The sequence below is a fragment of the Orycteropus afer genome, unplaced genomic scaffold (genome assembly GCF_000298275.1).
Source record: "Orycteropus afer afer isolate SDZICR_OR568_19922 unplaced genomic scaffold, OryAfe1.0 scaffold00002, whole genome shotgun sequence".
NCBI classification, from domain to species: Eukaryota; Metazoa; Chordata; class Mammalia; order Tubulidentata; family Orycteropodidae; genus Orycteropus; species Orycteropus afer.
This window is the reverse complement of record NW_006921589.1, coordinates 26,967,564-26,986,991: the sequence shown is the minus strand read 5'-3', so window position 1 is coordinate 26,986,991 and position 19,428 is coordinate 26,967,564. Positions and strand designations below refer to the sequence as shown.

Here is a 19,428-nt window from a genome sequence, read left to right as displayed (position 1 = left end):
TCTGTCTTAGTCTAGAGGCTCCCCTGAAACCTGTCCACCATGGGTAACCCTGCTGGCATTTGAAACACCAGTGGCATAGCCTCCAGCCTCACAGCAACACTCAAGCCATCTCAGTAGAACAAACTGACAGACAAGTTTGTCTCCCCTAACAGTCTACACTGCTCTGCTCATTTCTTGGTCTCCCCCACCCTCCAACTCATAGCAATCCTACGTATAACAGAATAAAACATTGCCTGATCCTGCATCTTTCTCACAATCGTTGTGTTTGAATCTGTTATTATAGTCACTGTGTCAATCCCTCTCTTGAAGGTCTTCTTTTTCACTGCTCCTCTGTTTTACCAAGCATGATCCCCTTGATAACATGTCCAAAGTAAGGAATATGAAGTCTTGCCATCCTAACTTCTAAGTAGCATTTTGCCTGTACTTCCTATAAGACAGATTTGTTCACTAACATTCAGTAAATATTAGTTAAAACTTCAACAAAAAGCATTTAGCTAATGTTTACTGAGTGCTAACTATGTACCAGGTTCCATACTAAGCATGTAAGGTGCATTATCTTTTATAATCCTTATAAGGAAATTTTGAGGTAGGTATTGTTATTCTCTCCACTTTACAGAAGAGGAAACCAAGACTTAGAGAGCTAAGTTGCTTAGCCCACAAGTGGTAGAGCTAGGGTTTGAATCTAGGCAGTTTGGATCCAGAGCCTCTACTCTCAAATAATATTCCCTCCTGTCTCAACCAGACACCATATATTCACACATTCCCCACACACTCCTTTGCTCCATAGATACTTACTGAGGGCATGCTGTGTGTGAGGCCCCACACTGGGAGCTGGGGACAGAGATGCCAACAAAGCAGGTGGGGTCTTTGCTGTCCTGGAACTTTCAGGCTAGTGGGTGAGACAGCTAATAAACAAATGCAAGTACTGGATAATTATAAATTAGGTGAATATCTGAAGGAAAGGACCTGGGTGCTCTGAGAACAATGACTGAGGAGACCTCCTTCACTGTTGGTTGAAAGGTTGGGGATGCTTTTTATGAGGATGTTAGACTTAAGCTTGTGGGGAGTAACGGTCAGAAGAGCATTGTGGGTAATGGGAACAGCACGTGAGGAATACCTGAGGCAATAAAGAGCTATGGTAACCTATGTGGAAGTAAAAGATGTGACAGTGGCCCTCAAGAGGACTTTGACCTCACTGGCCAAATGACCATCCAGGAAGTAAGTCAGTGCTCACTGGCCTCCACTGTACACCCTATCCTTGGGAAGGTTAGTGGGGACTAGTGTCACCAACAAGGATATGCCAGACACTCATTCTGAGGGGCCCCTGACATCTTGTTAGAGCTGTAAATATGAATTGGTAATGGTCTATTATATGTGCTTTTACATATTAACTGATGGAATGTTTGCTATAATGCCATGAGATTGTTGCTATTACCCCTAGTTCCAACCTGGGTAAACTGAGGCACAGAGCAATTAAATAATTTGCCCAAGGTCATACTGCTAGTAAGTGACAGAACTGGGACATGAACTCAGGCAGTCTGACTCTGGAGGCTGTGCTCTCAACCACAGTGTCACACTACCTCGGAATGCAAAGCGAGCAGTATTGCTCTAAAGGGCTTGGTAATCGGGATCTGTAGTAGCTCTCTGCTAATGGAATGGTCCCAGCAAGTAGGGCTCATCCATGACTGTGTCTTCCTCCCTTCTCTGTAGATGCCCCCTGCTCCAATATGCTGGGGATGCTCTCAGGCCTTATCGCCGACTCCCAGATCTCTGCTTCCTCTACCCGCGAGTACCTGTGGAACCCCAGTGCAGCCCGCCTGGTCAGTAGCCGCTCGGGCTGGTTCCCTCGGATCCCCCAGGCCCAGCCGGGTGAGGAGTGGCTCCAGGTGGACCTGGGAGCCCCAAAGACAGTGAAGGGTGTCATCATCCAGGGAGCCCGCGGAGGAGACAGCATCACTGCAGTGGAAGCCAGGGCATTTGTGCGCAAGTTCAAAGTCTCCTACAGCTTAAATGGCAAAGACTGGGAATACATTCAGGACTCCAGGATCTTGCAGCCAAAGGTGGGTCATTCCTGGAGGAGTCTGTACCCTTACTCCAGACCAGGAGGTTCAGTGGGGTGTGGGGATGCTGATTTCCCATCTAGAAGGCATCATCAAACCCCTACGATTTAATAATCATAACAAAACAGCAAATACCAGATGAGAGCTCACTTTGTGCCAGGTATTATACTAAATGCCTTATTTAGACTTTCAATCCTCAAAACCTCTCTATAAGCCAGATCTTTTGTCACCCCCATTTTAGAGATGATAAAAATGAGGCTTGCAATCTTGCTTAGAGCCACACAGTTTGCATATGGTAGAGTCATGATTCAGACACCATCAGTTATTCCAAATCCCAAGTGCCTAGCCACTGTTAATTGCTACCTGTTTATAAAGTTCTACCAGCTTTATACCCTCCTGGAAATAAAATTTCCCTGAAATTGGCCAGGCGACCAAAGGGGATGTGTTTTTTGGAGGCCTGGCTATAGAAACAAAGGGTATACTTCCAAAATAACTATTTTTCTGGATGTTGCTGTATGCCTTTACATTTTCCTACTCTTGGCTACTTAGATCTTCCCCGCATCTTGTACTGAGGCTGCGAGAACCAAGATAAACTTACTGTGGGTCAGAAGTTCAGGCCAGTACCACCCACTCCTCTGCCATCAGAGGGGTGAAGGCTTGCTTCCACACATGACGCCCAGGAGTCCAAGATGGGGAGAGAACACCATCCCTCTGTCCTCCTGGCTAATCTCCTGGTTAGCCAGGCTTCACTATCCTCATTCCTAAATTACCCCTTGCTTTTCTAAGATGAGCTTGGCCCCCAAAAAGAAGGATACATCACGTGTCTGTGTTCAACCACCTTTGCTAAAGAAATGTTTCTATTCTGAATGCAGAAGCAAGGACTGGATTGAAGGCTTTGTCATGCTGATGTCAATTCCCCACTCATAATTTCAGAGGCTTGGGAAGGCTCAGGGCTTGGTAACCAGAACCCTTGTGGTCACAGCAGAAGTTGGGCCACAGGCTTCCCCAGGGAGAGCTGACCCTGGGCCCTTGTTGACCATTCCAGAGGTCTGAGAAAGGAGATGGTCTTAGCTGGGGTCAGAGCCTGCCTGCCTGCCCTATGACTGCCCCCTTTATGAAATTAAGAATTTGGGGCATCCTGGAAAATGGGATGACCCTCCAGCATTCCTGGGGGCCCAGCCACCCCTAAACCTGCCATTCACCTAGATCAGTGGTTTTAAGATGTGCTCTGGGGGTGCGTCCCCCGCGCAGCTTCACCTTGGGTGGCTCCACGTTATCATATTAATGCACTGAGGTTCTGGGTGAGATTTCTTTTGACAATTACCTCCACTAAGCAAAGGATTGGGAAACACATTCATAGACTGTGTTTGTGAACAAAGAGCATTGTCATTAACATAGAGAAAGGGTTGGTCATTCTCCCTTCAGGCACTCAGTCAACTGGAACTATCATTCAACTAGACTTCCTAAATCTAGACTTTCCAGCACCAAAGAAGCATCCCTTTTTCTGTAACCAAAGACTTCTAAACAGTCTAAGCTCCCGTCTCTTCTCTCTTGCAAAGTTCAGTCTAAGACTCACTCAGAACCTGGTATTTCCCTGAGTCCTCGGTTCCAGACCCAGCATAAAAAAGAGAACCTGGCAATTGCCACTTTTGCCTGCTCCCTATTCTCCATGTTTCTGGGTCCCCACCACCTTCCCAGTGAATAAAAACCTGGGTCTGAGATTGGAGCTCATGAATGGGTCCCATGGATTATAATGTTCCAGTGACCATGGATCAGCAGCCACCCTTCTGGTTGGGTGTGAAGAGAAGGGAGAGACGGGAAAAGGGGGTTGGGGAAGAGGAGGAAAGGAGGTCGCATATGAGAAGAGCTGAGTGACCTGTCTCCCCTGCAGCTATTTGAAGGGAACATGCACTATGACACCCCTGACATCCGGAGGTTTGACCCCATTCCGGCACAGTATGTGCGGGTGTACCCCGAGAGGTGGTCGCCGGCAGGGATCGGAATGCGGCTGGAGGTGCTGGGCTGTGACTGGACAGGTAAGGCCTGTTTCCTCCTCACTCACATAGTCTATGACTCTGGTTTCCCAGGATGTCCTGAGAGAGGGCAGCCATCCCTGGTGAAACCCTGTGTAGCTGCCTGCCCTGATCTGGCTGGGTTCTCCTGCCTCAGCCATGGGTACTGCAGCCTCTGGACCCAGAACAGCTTCTGAAGGGATGTGCTGTGTCTGTTTTAAAGGATCACTATAGCTCTCCAACCCAAGTCTCTCAAAAACAAATCATAACCGCACACCACCCACCCAAATTCAATTAGACCTTGCCTCTTCAGACCAGAGAGCTGTGGCTGTTGATTTAGGGGAGGAAAAAAAACCCCTCATGATAATAAAGTAATCGGTTTATGTCTGAATCTGGTCTCCAGATGTCAGTGGCTAAGAGACTTCATTTTCATTTTGAAGCCACATCTGTAAAAGGCATTTATTTGCTCAGGAGGGACCCTGTTGTGGGGGAGCTGACAAGAATAGGACTTCTTGCCCACGTGCGGCAGGAGCCTTGGTGGTTCCTGCCCCTGTGCAGTCACAGGCTGGGGACATCTCTAATTCTCCCTAATGAGGACGCGGCCTGCTAAGCACGTCCACCCTTCTCCTGATTTAGGCCCTGCCTTCCTTCTGGCCCCCAGCCCTCCTCCCTCTATAGAACTGTCCTCCCTCACTGCCTGCCAAAAGGGGCTGGGGGCACCCACCGCTGCTCGCCGGGCCTGAGCCCGGAGCCAGCAGGAGCAGCAGGCAGCTGAGCCATCCTGCCCCTCTCCTCCAAGGCCCCAGGTATCCCCATTTTCCTGTCTGTACCCTACCTGTCACTAGTGCACCCAACAGGGCATCACGAAGGCTTAATAAGGGCATGTCAGAGAAGTGCTTTTAACTCCCAGGGAGAAAATGCAGCCTGTGCAAGGAGCCCCATTGAGGAGCCCAGGCTGGGAATCAGGCCCAAATTAGCCTCTCTCACCTTGGGAGTGTAGGCAGCCCTAGTGAAGGCATTTTAGTAGAAAGACACTGTATGCCCCATGATAGGGGGCTGAGGCCACGTTTCTCTGCAGCCTGCTGAAAGTGCATCACCTGTCCCCTCAAAGTGCTTCAAACCATCCCACCAATAGGGCCATGAGCTGGCGTCCTTTATGGCCTCCTCAGAGTCAGGGTATTAGAGCTGCAGGGGCCCCAGGAGCTTCTAGACCAGTGGCTTGCAAGTGTTTTTGATCATGACCCACAATTTAAAAGAAATGTATGTCACAACCCAATTTACTTACATATGCACACACAGGCACACACACATACTCATGTGTGTTGTTAGCTGCCACTGAGCTGGTCCCTGAGTCATGGTGACCCTGTGCACATGGAATAAGACTGTTGTGATCATTGGTTGATTTTCAGAAGTAGATTGCCAGGGCTTTCTTCCTTGTCCATCTTAGTGTGGAATCTGTACTGACAGGTGGGTGGTCTGCACTCGAGGTGCATTGGCCAGGAATCAAACCCAGGTCTCCCAGATGGAAGGTGAGAATTTTATCACTGAACCACCACTGCCCCTTATGAGGTATATATAGTATATCATTAAGTGCATGGACTGGAGTCTGACTGCCAAGTTTGAGTCCTACCTCTACCAGTCACTGGCTGCATAACCTCAGACAAGTTACTTAGCATCTTAGCACCTTGGTTATCTTAGCTGAAGAATGGAGATAACAATAGTATATTAGTGTTAGAAGGAAGAAGCTCTGGTGGCGTAGTGGATAAGGCACTTTACTGCTAACCAGAAGGTCAACAGTTCAAACCCACCAGCTGCTCCACAGAAAGAAGATGGAACAATCTACTTCTGCAAAGATTTACAGCCTCGGAAACCCAATGGGGTCTCTATGAGTCAGAAATGGCTTGATGGCAGTGAGTTTAGATTTTTTTTTTTTTTCTTTTTTTGAGGGTTGGAAGGATGGCAACTAGCAACAACAAAATGTTATTATTGATGGCAACTGGTTAGTTAGCTAGTTAAGTAACCATGGAGCAGCTGGTGGGTTCGAACCACCAACATTTTATTTAGCAGCCAAATGCCATAACCACTACACCATGAGAGCTCCTTCTTAGTACCAGCTAAAATATTATAATCTGTATTTTTAAGTTAGTCATGACCCATTAAACTGATTTCACAACCTACTAATATGACATAACACAGTTTGAAAAAACACAGAGTTAGGCCAACTGCTCTTTTACAGATGGAGAAACTGAGGCCCAGAGAGAGGAAGCTGTTTGCCACAGGTCACTCAGCTAGTGAGGACTGACCCAAGTCCTCATACTTCCCTCTTTTTCTCTGCCCCTTTGTGCCAGTCCTCTCCCAGCCTGGCCTTGCTTTATGGCCAGCTGGACAGTGACTCATGGCCCCTTCCCCTCATTGCCCCATCCCCCCCCCAGCCTGCCGCAGTTCCACTCATGGTCAGCAGCACGGTTCTTATTTCAAAGCCCTGCCTGGCCACTCCTGGGAAGATCAGGGTTGCGGCAGCACACTTGCCTCTGCCTAGCCTCCTTGCCTTTGAAGTCTGTGACATCTGGTTTCAATTGCTGGGGAGCATTGCTGTGTGATGGACAGTTAGTTCTGAGAGCCCAGTACAAACACAGTGGACACAGAGGCTGTCTGCTGCTTCCTCACTTTCATTACACACCCTGCCTTCTCATTGCCTCTCTGGCTAGCCCCTGGATTTAACATCTCCACCAACCAGCTTACCCATTTTACTACCTGACATTTCCACAAACTGTTCTCCAAGACCATGTGGCTTTTTTTTACATTTCAAATTTCCATCAGCTTCTGTGACTCTTCCGTGGTTCACTTCTTCATGCCTACCACAAAAGGATAGCCAGGGAAGTAATGGGCTGGCCTGAGATGCTGCAGCTAAATAATTTGACAGGGCTGCTTCACCTGTTAGTTAGTTTGTGTTTCCAATGATGACTTCTTGCCTTGCCACCCATAGTTTGCTTTACAATTGAGTTTGAGATTTTCTGACACGGTGACAAATGTGAACTTACAAATTAGGACGCTCGGAGGTTATTTGCTATTTACTGTGAGCAAGAGGCAGACATGGAAAAGGGAAGTATGAAAGGTTATGTGCGAAGTATTTAATAGCAGAAAGATGGGAAGTCGACCGTGAAAAAGCTATTCAGCGTATTTAGCTATTTCCTCCAGCTCCTGGCTTTATTAAATGGTATCCTGAAGGGGGCCTGACAAAGGCACCTAATCACATACAAAGGGTGAGGGAGCATGTATGGAAATGGAAAGAATAGTGCCTGGCTTATTTAGGGTCTTATTGGAAGGCAGCTCTGGGATGCAGATCCCACCCCATAGCCCATGGACTTGAACAGCAGTTACCAGAACTCCAGACTCACAGCGGTCCTTCATTCCCTAAATGGTTGCTGCCTGAGTGGCAGTGTCAGCAAATAAACAAGTGAATGAATGGGTAAATGACTCACTCACCTAGAGTCCAGGTCAGAGCAGACTGCCCGAAGGCAAGGTTGGGCCCCATCAGGTTACATGCTACTTATTTTAACATTTGGAATAAACTGCCAACATTTATAAGTCTGGAGATTTTATAAAGGGATTTTTGACTTCTTGTAAGAAAATTTAAAAAATAAAAATAAAATCCCAAGTATTTGGCCCCACTAGGCCACCTCCTCTCCGGGCCTCCATGAGTCAGAGCAATGTGTGGTGGCCTTCTTTAAACCAAGCATGTACACGCCACACTCCCACCACCTCCATCTACCACCTTTACTATCTTCCCAGTGCCCCGTCAGCTACTCTGACTGTTAGCTGTTTGGATCCAGTAACATTTGGATCTGCCACACCCTGACCTAAAGGCACAGCCCCAAATTACTTTCAAAGTGGAATCTGAGCCTCTTTAAATCTCGAGGCCTTTCCATCCAGTTTTGTGTAAACACAAGCAACAGTGACAAATTGTACCTTCAAGGGTGTCTGGCTTTGCTTATGGCTTTGGTGATGGTGCTTCTGATGGTCTTATTATAGATAGACCCGTCCATTGGAAAGTTTTGTAGGGTGAGTTTTGATTCAGAAAGTTTCTGTCTAATTCAGAGAAGACTGGAACAGAGCACGTCTCTTCTCCATGAAAGCAGGGCAATTGGGGAAGGCACCTTGGCACCACTCAAGGGTCCATTCACCGATACCTGTTTCCACATAACTGAAGCTCCCTTCACTGAGCACTGAATCTTTCAGCCCGTTTTCTATGGACACCTTTAACTTTTCCTTGTGCATTTGGCTGCTTCTGCAGCTCGGGCCCCTTCCCATTCAACTGAGACAAAGCTCCTGGCTTCGTGGACAGCACACACAGGTGACTGCAGGGGTTTGTGTGTGTGTCTTCATTTTCCTTTTCTGCTTCTCCTTCCCTTGCACGTTTGGAGAGAAAACTTAAGTGTTTGGCTGCGTCAGCACTCACCTCTCTTCCTTTGCTTTCATGCAGACTCGAGGCCCACAGTAGAGACGCTGGGACCCACCATAAAGAGCGAAGAAACGACCACCCCATATCCCATCGACGAGGAGGCCACCGAGTGTGGGGAAAACTGCAGCTTTGAGGACGGTAAGGGTACGGCGAGAGTCATATTTCAACTGGAAGGGCATAGGTGCCGACCAGTTGGAATGAAGGTTGGCTTGCGTCTGGATCAGAGGTCTAGGGAGTCTCAAGGAAGAGGTTAGGCAGATGTGAAGATGTGAGACTCTGGGACTTGGGCCAGTGGTGATTTCCAGTATCATCAAGTCGACTTCGACTCATGGTGACCCTGTGTGTGTCAGAGTGGAACTGTGGTCCATAGGATTTTCAGTGGCTGATTTTTCAGAAGCAGGCCTCCCTTCCAAGGTGCCTGTGGATGGACTCGAACCACCGACCTTTCAGTTAGCTTCTGAGCTCGTCAACCGCTTGTAGCACCAAGGAACTCTCTGTGGTTATTGTTAGCTGTCCTCAGGTTGGTCTTAGCCTCATGGCCACCCACGCACAATGGCACGGCGTGCTGCCCCGTCCTACGCCGTCCCCAGGATCAGTTTTGATCCGTAAGGTTTTCAGTGGCTGATTTCCTAAAGCAGGTCACCAGCCCTTTCTTCCTGGTCCATCTTTGTCTAGAAGCACCACTGAAACCTGGTCCGCATAACGACAACACACAGTCCTCACTGACAGACAGGGGGTGGCTGCACTTGAGGTGCTTTGGCCGGAATGGAACTCAGGTCTCCCACATGGAAGGCGAGAACTCTACCACTGGACCACAACCCATAGATTCAGATACTTTAAAAACCATTGCAGCTGTTCTGATATGAACCCACTGATCAGCAGCTGAGATAAGGCTGCTGAGAGAGCAAAGAGAGCGCCTTTGAAAAGTCGTGTTTTAAGCCTTTATTATCTTGCTTCCCCTATGAAAGGAAAGCCATTCTCATCCATCAGATTCAAGTCAGGATAGTTCTTCCTGCTAAGCTGTGTCTCCAGGTATAGCCAAGTGAAGATCTGGAATCATAGTTCATGTGGTGTAATACCAAAAAATCAAAACCACTGTCATTGAGTCAATTCCAACTCACAGTGACCCACCCCCACTGGGTTTCCAAGGTGATAAATCTTTATGGAAGTAGATTGCCCCATCTTCCTTCCATGGAGTGGCTGGTGGCTGTGAACCACCAACCTAGTTAGCAGGCAAGTATCTTAGGCAATGCACCACCAGAGCTCCAGAGCTCCTTATGTGGCGTGATAGGTTAATTGAGCAATTAACCATTCATTGCATTTCCCTGTCTCTTCTACCACCTCTGGTTTAAGAAAGCGTAATAGTGACAATTTTGTGAGATCATTCATCCCATCTCCAATGAGGTGAGTGGGGACCAGAAACAAAGGCAGAAATGTGGAAAGGCTCCATCAGCTGCTCCTTCAGAATAACGGGGCTCCTTGTTTTGGGATCCATCTCTTCACATGGGAAATCTGTAGTGCTTTTGGTTTATCTTCTAAGCATATCCAAGTCAGATAAAAAGCAGTACTTGGCAGAGCCCAAAAGTAACTCACATTTTAAATCATACTGCTAAGGTCACCAAGAGTGAGGATATCCCCATAAACCATGAATTTTGGAACACCTGGCATTTTTGGCTGAATGTAAAGCTTGACAGCCTCAATTGACAGTAAATTACTAATTATTAAATGTTCATTAAGGAAAATGAGGGGAGGTTGGCAAAGAGACTTGGGAAGTGATAGAGACGTAAAGATGTAGCACCAGCTCAGGAGGGGAATGGTGACGCCCGTCAAACCTGCTCGCTCAAGACACTTGACAGGACGAAGCACTGCATTGACGGAGTGGACATCTTCAAGATGTGCCTGCAGAGAAGAGCGGGAGGAAAGCCAAAAATAAATGCTGAAGTTGTGTGACTGAAAAATGATAATTTAATGCATATGCTTTTGGGAATGTTCTTTAGTGTATCGTGTGGGTGGGGCAAGGGCGATACTATTGGTCAGCGTTAGCTGAATGCAGAATTCTGACATTTTAATGAACTTCTTTTTGTTTTATGAAAAGAAGAAGGAGACTTGGAGAATCTTTCAAGACATGTTTAAGATAGTTTGAGAGCCAGAAATGGAATACATAGGGAGTTAATATATGGTATTGGATTAGCAGAGTTAACTTTTTGGGGGTAGGGGTGTGGGCTTCTATCTAACTGACCATCCAAAGTAAAATTTAAGAGTTCTGCTGCAAAATTTCAGAAGTTTATTTTGAATGTAATTGTCGTGTTTATAGTGGTTTCTTTCGTTTGAGGTTTCTTTGGTGGTTCCTCCCTTCTCCTTTTGCAAAAGATCTTTCTGTGGAATTTGGTTCCTGAGATACATTGTGCCTGTAAACATTGGGAAGGAATTATGGTATATTGAATTACTCTATATTTTTGAGTGGAAAAATAGAAATTCAGAAATTGTAGGGAGGAGGGATGGTGAGAGCTCAGGGCTGACTGTTTCCAAGCCACAGGTTGATGCTTCTGTAATAGATTCCATGTGTTTCTTCTTGACGAAAGCTGACTTTGGCCAAGAGTGGGCAAACATTAAATATTTTCTGTTGGGAAGGGGAAGTACAAACAGGGCCTGGTGGCAATCGGCCTCCTGCCACTAAGGCCAGCAGTGCTGTTTCCCCTCAGAGGTGAGCCCTCCTTTCCCTCATGGTGAACAGTTTGTTCCTACCAGTCTTCTGTCCCCTGTAGACTTCCCTAATCCTGCGTCCTAGGCCTTCTGCATGGAAATTCCTCCCTGGGAACCCTGGGAAGGGAAGTGAGAAGGCCAAAGACCCCACTTCTCCAAGCTACCAGCATCAGCCAGTACTTTTCTGCTGTCTCACAACCACTGCAGGCAAGCATCCAGATTTGGGTTCCCATTTTCTCTCTTTCCTGGAATTCCATACCCACCCCCACTTAATCATATATTTAGCATCAGCTCATACTAGCTTATTAGAGCTGGATGGAACCTCAAAAGAAACTCTTCGGGTTCAGTCTTCTGGCTTGGGCAGGACAGGTTTAAAAAAAAAAGCAAACAGGATAAGCCATGTGTTATTGTTAGTAATTGCTATCAAGTCAATTCTGACTCATGGGGACCCATGTGTGTCAGGGTTCATCTGCTCCAGGGGGTTGGTGTTTGGCTGTGAGTATTTGGAAGCAGAGCTCCAGGCCTGTCTTCCAAGGCACCACTGGGTGGGTTCGAACTGCCAACCTTTCCATTAATAGTTGAGCACTTAACCATTTGCACCACTCAGTAACTCCAGTTAGTGTGTAGTCAGTCACTTCTTAAAGATTTCCATGGGAAGGCTATCTCGTCTGCTTCTGGGACCCTAATCTTCAGGAACTTGGTGCGACATGAGATTATTTTCCACCTGGTCAGGGCTGAGCTGGGCAGCCAGCTGTCTGTCCCCTTCATTTTGCCCCTATAATGCCAAATTGCCTATCTCGCACCCATGGGGGTGCCGGGTTATCCCTGTCTTCTGAAAGGAGATTGATCACAAAGAGGAGAAGGGTAGCAAACAAGCCTTCCTTGTTTACGAGGTCACTTTCTCTCCCCTGGCCATGCACCTCCCAGGCATTTCAGCCTCTCTGGATGTTAATGGGCTGCCCCATCACTTCTGAGAGCAGGTTGGCAGGAGATGAGATGATACTTTTTTTGGGAGCCAGACTTCCACTGAGGCACTGGGGAGACATTCTTCACTGGCTTTTAGGGAACAGTGATTTTCACATTTGTCTGCTCTCCAAGGTGGACAGAAGCGGCTGATTAGAGCTTGAAACCATTTGGTGGCCTCATTTATAATTGCTTACTATGGGAACCACTGGCAGATTTGGCTTTCATGCCTGGGAAGGATGAGACCAAAGGCTGACCCGAAAGCTAGCGATCGCCAAGATGAGTTAAATGAATGAGGAAAGGGAGCCACTTCTTTCTCTGCTCTTCACTTAGGCTTTGCCAGCCATGTAAATAGCACCACTGTGGCTGTTCTCTGAACCCATTTCATTTGCCTTTCTTTGGGTTATTTATTTATTTATTTTTCTTTTTTCTTTTCCCCCTCTCAGACAAAGAATTGCAGCTCCCTTCAGGATTCAATTGCAACTTTGATTTCCCTGAGGAGACCTGTGGTTGGATATATGACCATGCCAAGTGGCTCAGGAGCACTTGGACCGGCAGCTCCAGCCCAAATGACCGGACATTTCCAGGTAAGCCAACTGCGAGTTAAGAGATGAAAGAGTTAAGGCTAGCCTGTTGCATGCTTTTCAGCCCTGGATTTCCTGACAAGCTTCATAACTTCCCACCACAGAGCAATCTTCTGCTTTTTGCCCACAAACCACCACAGTCTTAGCTCAAGACGTCACCCCACAGAACGGTTAGTTGGTGGTTCCTACCCCTCCCTTGTGATTACAGCATAGCCTGGGAGCTGGGAGGAAGAGAGGGAGTCCAAGGGAAAAGAAAGAAGAAAAAGCAAGAAGGAAGAATTGGGAGGTCCTAGGAGATGGAACGAGTCAATGTCTCCTTGGTCCCATTGCCAGCATTTGCTGCCACCATCACAGGGCCTCTTGTCAGCTCCAAGCTAGGTTTTATTCTCAACAGGGCTCACTGGGAAATCACTGGCCTTGAATCAGATTGATACCACTTTGAGAGTATCATTGCTTATACAGCAAACCAAGTCAAGGCACTGAAATGTTGCCCCACCCATGGGTGTCCAGCGTTGCTGCCAGGCAAATGGCTTCTAGAGAAGTGTTGCTGCTGGTCTTGGAAATATTAAGCCCACCCTTTTGATTCCAGAGAGCCAGATTTCAGAAGCCTTTGTTGGCACGATTGATAAAGAGGGGTTGCCTTTAGCCCTTCTAACCAGTATAAAGGAGCTCTGGTAGCATAGTGCCTAAGGCACTTGACTGCTCACCAGAAGGCTGGCGATTCAAACCCACCAGCCACTCCTCAGAAGGAAGGTTGGGCAATCCTACTTCCACAGTGATACTGCCTCGGAAACCCAAGGAGGGGTCGCTATGAGTCGGGGCCGACTCGACGGCAAACAACAACAACAACCAGTATAAACGAAAATTGTCTATCTCCACTCTGGGGGGAGGGACAAGGACAGACTGTTTTGTAATGTTTGCCACTTTCAGTGGTGTAAATACCCCTAACCAGTTGTCAGCTCAAGTTGAACCCATGGTGACCCCATGAACTGTGCTCTATAGTGTTTTCAATGACTAATTTTCTGGAAATAGATCGGCAGGCCTTTCTTCTAAGGTGCTTCTTTGGGTGGACTCAAACCTCCAACAATTCAGTTAGCAGTCAAACATGTTAACCGGATACACTATGCAAGGACTCTTACCGTGGCTGAGTGTGACCTACCAACATGAGGTCATTAGGAACACAGTCATATATAGTTTTCCACCATACAGACACAAATATAACCTCAGGAGCTTAGACACTAGTGAACTATATTAAAATTACTAGAAACTGATGAGTTTTAAGTATTTATTGCCTGTAATTTTAAATATAATTTATTTATAAGTTTATATAATTTAATTTTTAATAATGTCTGTGTTTAACAAGTGGCTTGCAAAATTCTGGAATATTTAACAGTCGGCTCTTGCAAGCTGGTACAAGTTGGTTCCGGCCCACCACTGACTAGCCTTAGATTTTCCTATACCCTAGCCTGGGCCGTACACCCCTTAAGCATTTGAGAAAACCACCAAACCCAGTGCCATCGAATAGAGTCCGACTCATAGTGACCCCCATTGGATTTCTAAGGTGGTAAATCTTACAGAAGTACGTAATTACCCCCATCTTCCTTCTGTGGAGCAGGTGGTGGGTTTGAACCACCAGTCTTCTGATTAGCAGTCAAATGCCCTAGGCACTGTACCACCAAGCTCTTAAGGATTTGAGAGGACGGGTTAATTCTGAAAATTAGTAGCTCAAACTCTCCCAGGGCACAAGGGAGAAGGCTAGAAAATAAAAGGAAGAAGCAAAAGCTCTCCCTCTCCCCACAGGGTTCCAAAGAGCTATTGTGCTGCCCCTCACCCCAAGGACAGCCATGTCCCCGACCCCAGGGGACAGCAATGGGACAGACACTTGAGCGCACCTCAGGCCAGCCTCCTCACACTCCGTTCTTGTGCCCCGGAGGGTCACAGCGTCTGCTCTGGGGAAAAACATTTTCATATTTCAAGTGTTCATCTCTTCAGCATTTGAGTGCTCAGAGAGATTAATATCTGAGGATCACCACAGCCTCAGGCAACAGGAGAGAACACTTACCCTCCTCCCAGCCCTAATCACCCTCCCCCATCTCCTTCACTGCAATAATGTTTAATTAATATAATGAGCCTCCTGCATGTTGGGAAAAAAAAAAAACAAACTTATTTTTATAACCCAGCCTGGATTTTTCATTTCATTTCCTCTCCTATGAGACTTAGTCCAATTAATTGGTTGTCTTTTCCAACCCCCACCTTTTATCCAAGCCTAGAGAAGGTTGGTGGGGTATGTGTAAGTGTGTATATACATAGCATTTATGTGTGTGTGTGTGTGTTTATATGTGTGTCTGTGTGAGTTTTGTGTGTATATGCATATGTGTGTATAAAAGCCAAACCAAACTCACTGCCATCGAGTCAATTGCAAGCTGGTACAAGTTGGTTCCGGCCCACCATTGACTAGCCTTAGATTTTCCTATACCCTAGCCTGGGCCGTACACCCCTTAAGCATTTGAGAAAACTTACAGCAACCCCCTTTGGGTTTCCGAGGCGGTAAGTCTTTACGGAAGTAGATTGCCCAGTCTTCCTTCCGCAGAGCAGCTGGTGGGTTTGAACCACCAATCTTCTGGTTAACTGTCAAATGCCTTAGGCACTGCACCGCCAAAGCTATATGTATGTGTAAATACATATATGCATGTGTTTTATGTGTGAACCTGTGTGTCTTTGTGTATGCATGTGTGTGTGTTTGTGTTTGAGTGTGTGTGTGTTTGAGTGTGTGTCTGGTTTATATGCGTGAGTAGCTGTGTCTGTGGGGTGTCTGTATCAGGGGATAGTTGGGCAGAGGCACTTTGGATGAGGCAAAGTAGATATTATATCTATACAGGGCAGGGAATTTACCAGCTTTTACTCCGTAGAGGTACCACCTCAGAGACGGGGTCTCTATGAGTCAAATCGACTCGACAGCAGTGAGTTTGGTTGGTTTTTTAATTTTATTTTTTTTAATTCAGCGTTCAGGTTCTTTCTAGTAATTCCAACCTCCTCTTTTGCATTCTTGTAAGCAGATTTTCTCTAAGCAGCCCTGCCCAAGCCTGCAAGGCCACCAATTAGCAAGTGACGGTTCTGGGAGAGCTTAAGTTACTCTCCATTTGACCCTGGTCTTAGCTCTGCCCCTTTGCTGACTCCCCTCTGCCTGCCTTCTGGTCCAGTTCTCACCCTCACCTGAATGCCCTGTCAGCTGACCCCCCGCTACTGGTTGGGAATTCTAGTCTTTGTCCTCAATCCACTTGATTCATTACACCCCGCGGTTTGGGAGGGCTTCTCAGAGCAAGCTCCTGAGGTGGGCAGATTTCCAACATTTGCCTGAATGGATGGGGGCAGAAAGAAAATTAGGGCCATAAGGAACTGCTAAATCCACTGTTGTTCCTCCCTTGCGATATTGAGAGGGAAAATAATTATTTTCCTCTTCCAGGAGGAGCCTCCAAGTTTGGAAAAATGGCACTCGGAACCTGCCTCTGGAAAACAAAATCATTATATTAGTCTCAGAGCCCTTGCCTCTATCTTCTGATGATTTTTAAAAAAGCATTTTCTGTATTTCCCATTTCCCTTCTCCTGACAAAACTTGGTATTGGGCTCTAAGCAGAGGATAGAAAGCCCTTTCTGTTCAGGGTGGTCCTTCCTTCCAAAAAAAAAAAAAAGCGGGCCCTGAGGGGAGCAGTTAGGAGAAAGGAAACAGCTGTGCTTGGTTAGGGGCAGGGCAAATGCTAATGGACCCAGAGTGGCTGGCTTCTTCCAAGTCAAACCTCCAAGCCTGAAAGGCACCCACACTTTGCCATTCCACAAAGAGGAGACCCTTCTCCTCCTTTGAGAGAAGTGTGCCATATGTTTTATCCCCTTATTAGATAGGCAAACAAAAGTAATTCAATTTAAGAAAGGAGGTGTGTCCATCAAGTGTGGAGGAGTCGGGGTGGAAGAGAAGGCAGACAAGAGGAAAGTCATGTGGAAATATCATACACAGCCTATTTGATTAGAAGTGGCTGTGGAAACGGCTTACATTCCTTAGATATTTTCAGATTTAGTTGTTTTCGCATGTTTTCTTTTTTCCTTTTCCTTTTAAGTAAGCAATTAGTTCTGTTCTTTTGGCTAGTGGCAATGGTTACTCAAGGCTGACAAGACACCCACTGGTTTTATTACTGTTTTTATTTTTCAAGATAGTCTTTTAAGCCACTCAGAATTTCTTTTCTTTTCTTTTTTTAGCTCTTTGCTTGTGGCTTAGCTGCCTGTAATGTGTTCATACTAGCCCCTGGGGACCCTGTTCCAAATTCAGTGACCCCTGGTGGTTGCAAAGGAGCCACTCCCATGTTCTCTGAGAAGCCACTTTGCCTTCTTCTTGTAGCTACAGAGACATAGAAAGTGTCTATGTTTTTCATAACCCTTAGCAGGAGGCAGCATATTTTCTGATTTGACTATAAAAGAGTTTGGAGGGAAGATCAGATTTAGGTCTTTAAGGAATGAGGCAAAAATTCCTTAGTTGATATGATGAGCTCATGTGTCTAGAGCTACACTGCCCGATATGATAGCCACTAACTACTTAAACACATGTGGCTATGTAAATTTCAATTAACTAAAATTGAATACAGTTAAAAATTCAGTTCCTCCATGGCACTAGCCACATCTCAGGGGCTCAGTACCCAGCTGGCTTTGGACAGTGCAGGTAGGGAACATTCCCATCTCCCCAGAACGTTGTATTGGACAGTGCTACTCTGGTGCCTATACACATCAACATGAGAAGCAACTCCAGGGCCCTTGTTGATGCTATCACTCTCTGACTTGGTGCAAACCAAGAAGCAAGTGGTTAGACAGATACGTCTTCTCTATGATCACTTGGTAGGAGTGTTCAGTTGCTGGTATTTTTATCATTGTATGTTCCCATCTTCAGTGACAGCCATAATAAACTAAGCAAGTAAAATAGTATTAAGTGATGTAGGAGAGAAAGGGTACCATCCCAGTCCAGTGTAGTCAGTTTCAGAATCCTCAAAAGTGTGGTCTCCCTAAATGTATACTGTTTTATACATTGGTTGACTTTATGAAGTATAATTCAGATATTATTTCTTTTCAATAATAACTTTCATTCAAGGTAGGGAGAGCTATAAAGGACACAAGCAAAGTCCATTTGGAATGATGTACCATTATTGAAAGGACAGAGCTTTGGCTGGCTAGCATTGACATGTTTACAGGCTTGAGAGAACAGAACCTGTACTCTGGGTTCACAAACAAGTTCAAGTGGGAAGAAGTCAAGAACCGTAATGTTGTGAGATATGAAAGTTTTATGAACAGTGGCTCTTCCACCAGATGTAAGTGGTAAGCCTATCGACTCCACATTTGGCTTGTTTTGATGCAAGTTGGGCCGCTGAATTTGTTCCATTAGAGGAGCGCCAGGACCATGATTCATTGTGGGGCATGCAGAAGAGAATAACTCAGGTGGGTGGGTGGGTGGATGATTGCAGGGAAACCAGATGAAATAAATGATGAGTGCACCTGCTTATGATGGGCTTGATTTTTCACAGGGAGTTAGCAGGGACTCTGAATAAGAAGCAACTCTCTGAGCTCTGAAGATCTTCCCCATAGGTGAGGCTGACAGCAGCAGGAAACCAAGGCACTGAATTGGCATAGATTGAATTGCCTTCAGAAAGAGGTGGTTGTGGATTGACTGGGGCACAGCCACTACAAATATAGAGACAGGAACTTTTCGGGCTGTGGACAATGATAGATAAAGATCAGAAAAATCTTGGCTAGAAGGAAGCCAGTATTCAAGGAATAATTTAAATGGAAACAAGAGAATAGAGAGCCTTGCTTAAGGAAGATAGGAAAGCATCCCTGGCTTTGTAGAAAAGACAGCAGTAGTGAGTAGAGGATATTACCCTTCTTTTCTGAAAGTCACAAATGGTCAAGTTCCCCAACCTTATGTTGTGGATTGATAATGAAAGATCCTAAGTACAAAAAAAAACAACAACAACAACAAAAAAAAACAGCTATGGGTAAACTCCTGCAAAGACCAAGCCTGGAATCTCAAATGTCCGCAAAATGGTCTATTGTAAACCTTGAGAACATCCTGCTGAGTTCACCCAAAGTCAATGTTTCCCTTAACTGGTTGTTAATTTGAGGACCTTAGCAGAGATAGACTGACCTTGGGAGGCCAGCTGAGGGGCTGACTCATGTTTTAAGCATGACCTGTACAAAGAGACTACATCTCCTGCAGCACTAAATATTCTTTCAGATGGTTGTTCTAGTAGGAGGGCAAGATACTAGCCAGGAGATGTGTGTGTTGGACAGATGGTGTGTTTGGCTTTGCAATAGCCAGGAAGATCAGGCTGGTGATTTATTTCAGGGTTTGGGAAGGTGTAGACACAGTCGTTTCTATTGCTGTTTGGAGAACCACAGTCACATGTGCACACTGCCCTTATTCCCCTGAAGCCAGATGCAGCCATAAATCACCAGGTGGACTATCAGGAGACCCTTCCCAGAGACAGCAGCAGGTTACAGTGTCTCATTGGCCCTGTCCCCTGAGCTTCCTCTCCGCCCTTTTGAACTCCTGTTGTTCATTCCCATGCGATTGTTTTCCCTGTATCATGGGCAACAACAGATGTTTTGAG

At 46.3% G+C, this 19,428-nt stretch overlaps 1 protein-coding gene across 1 annotated transcript in view; it reads left to right on the top strand.

Moving 5' to 3' along the window:
* The window catches only part of NRP2 (neuropilin 2), a 132,634-nt gene that overhangs the window by 73,153 nt on the left and 40,053 nt on the right, over window positions 1-19,428 (top strand). Inside the window, exons 9-12 of the mRNA XM_007934867.2 lie at window positions 1,711-2,060; window positions 3,952-4,096; window positions 8,556-8,672; window positions 12,647-12,787. Of these exons, the coding sequence (XP_007933058.1) occupies window positions 1,711-2,060; window positions 3,952-4,096; window positions 8,556-8,672; window positions 12,647-12,787 (753 nt within the window). The remainder of the gene's footprint in view (window positions 1-1,710; window positions 2,061-3,951; window positions 4,097-8,555; window positions 8,673-12,646; window positions 12,788-19,428) is intronic.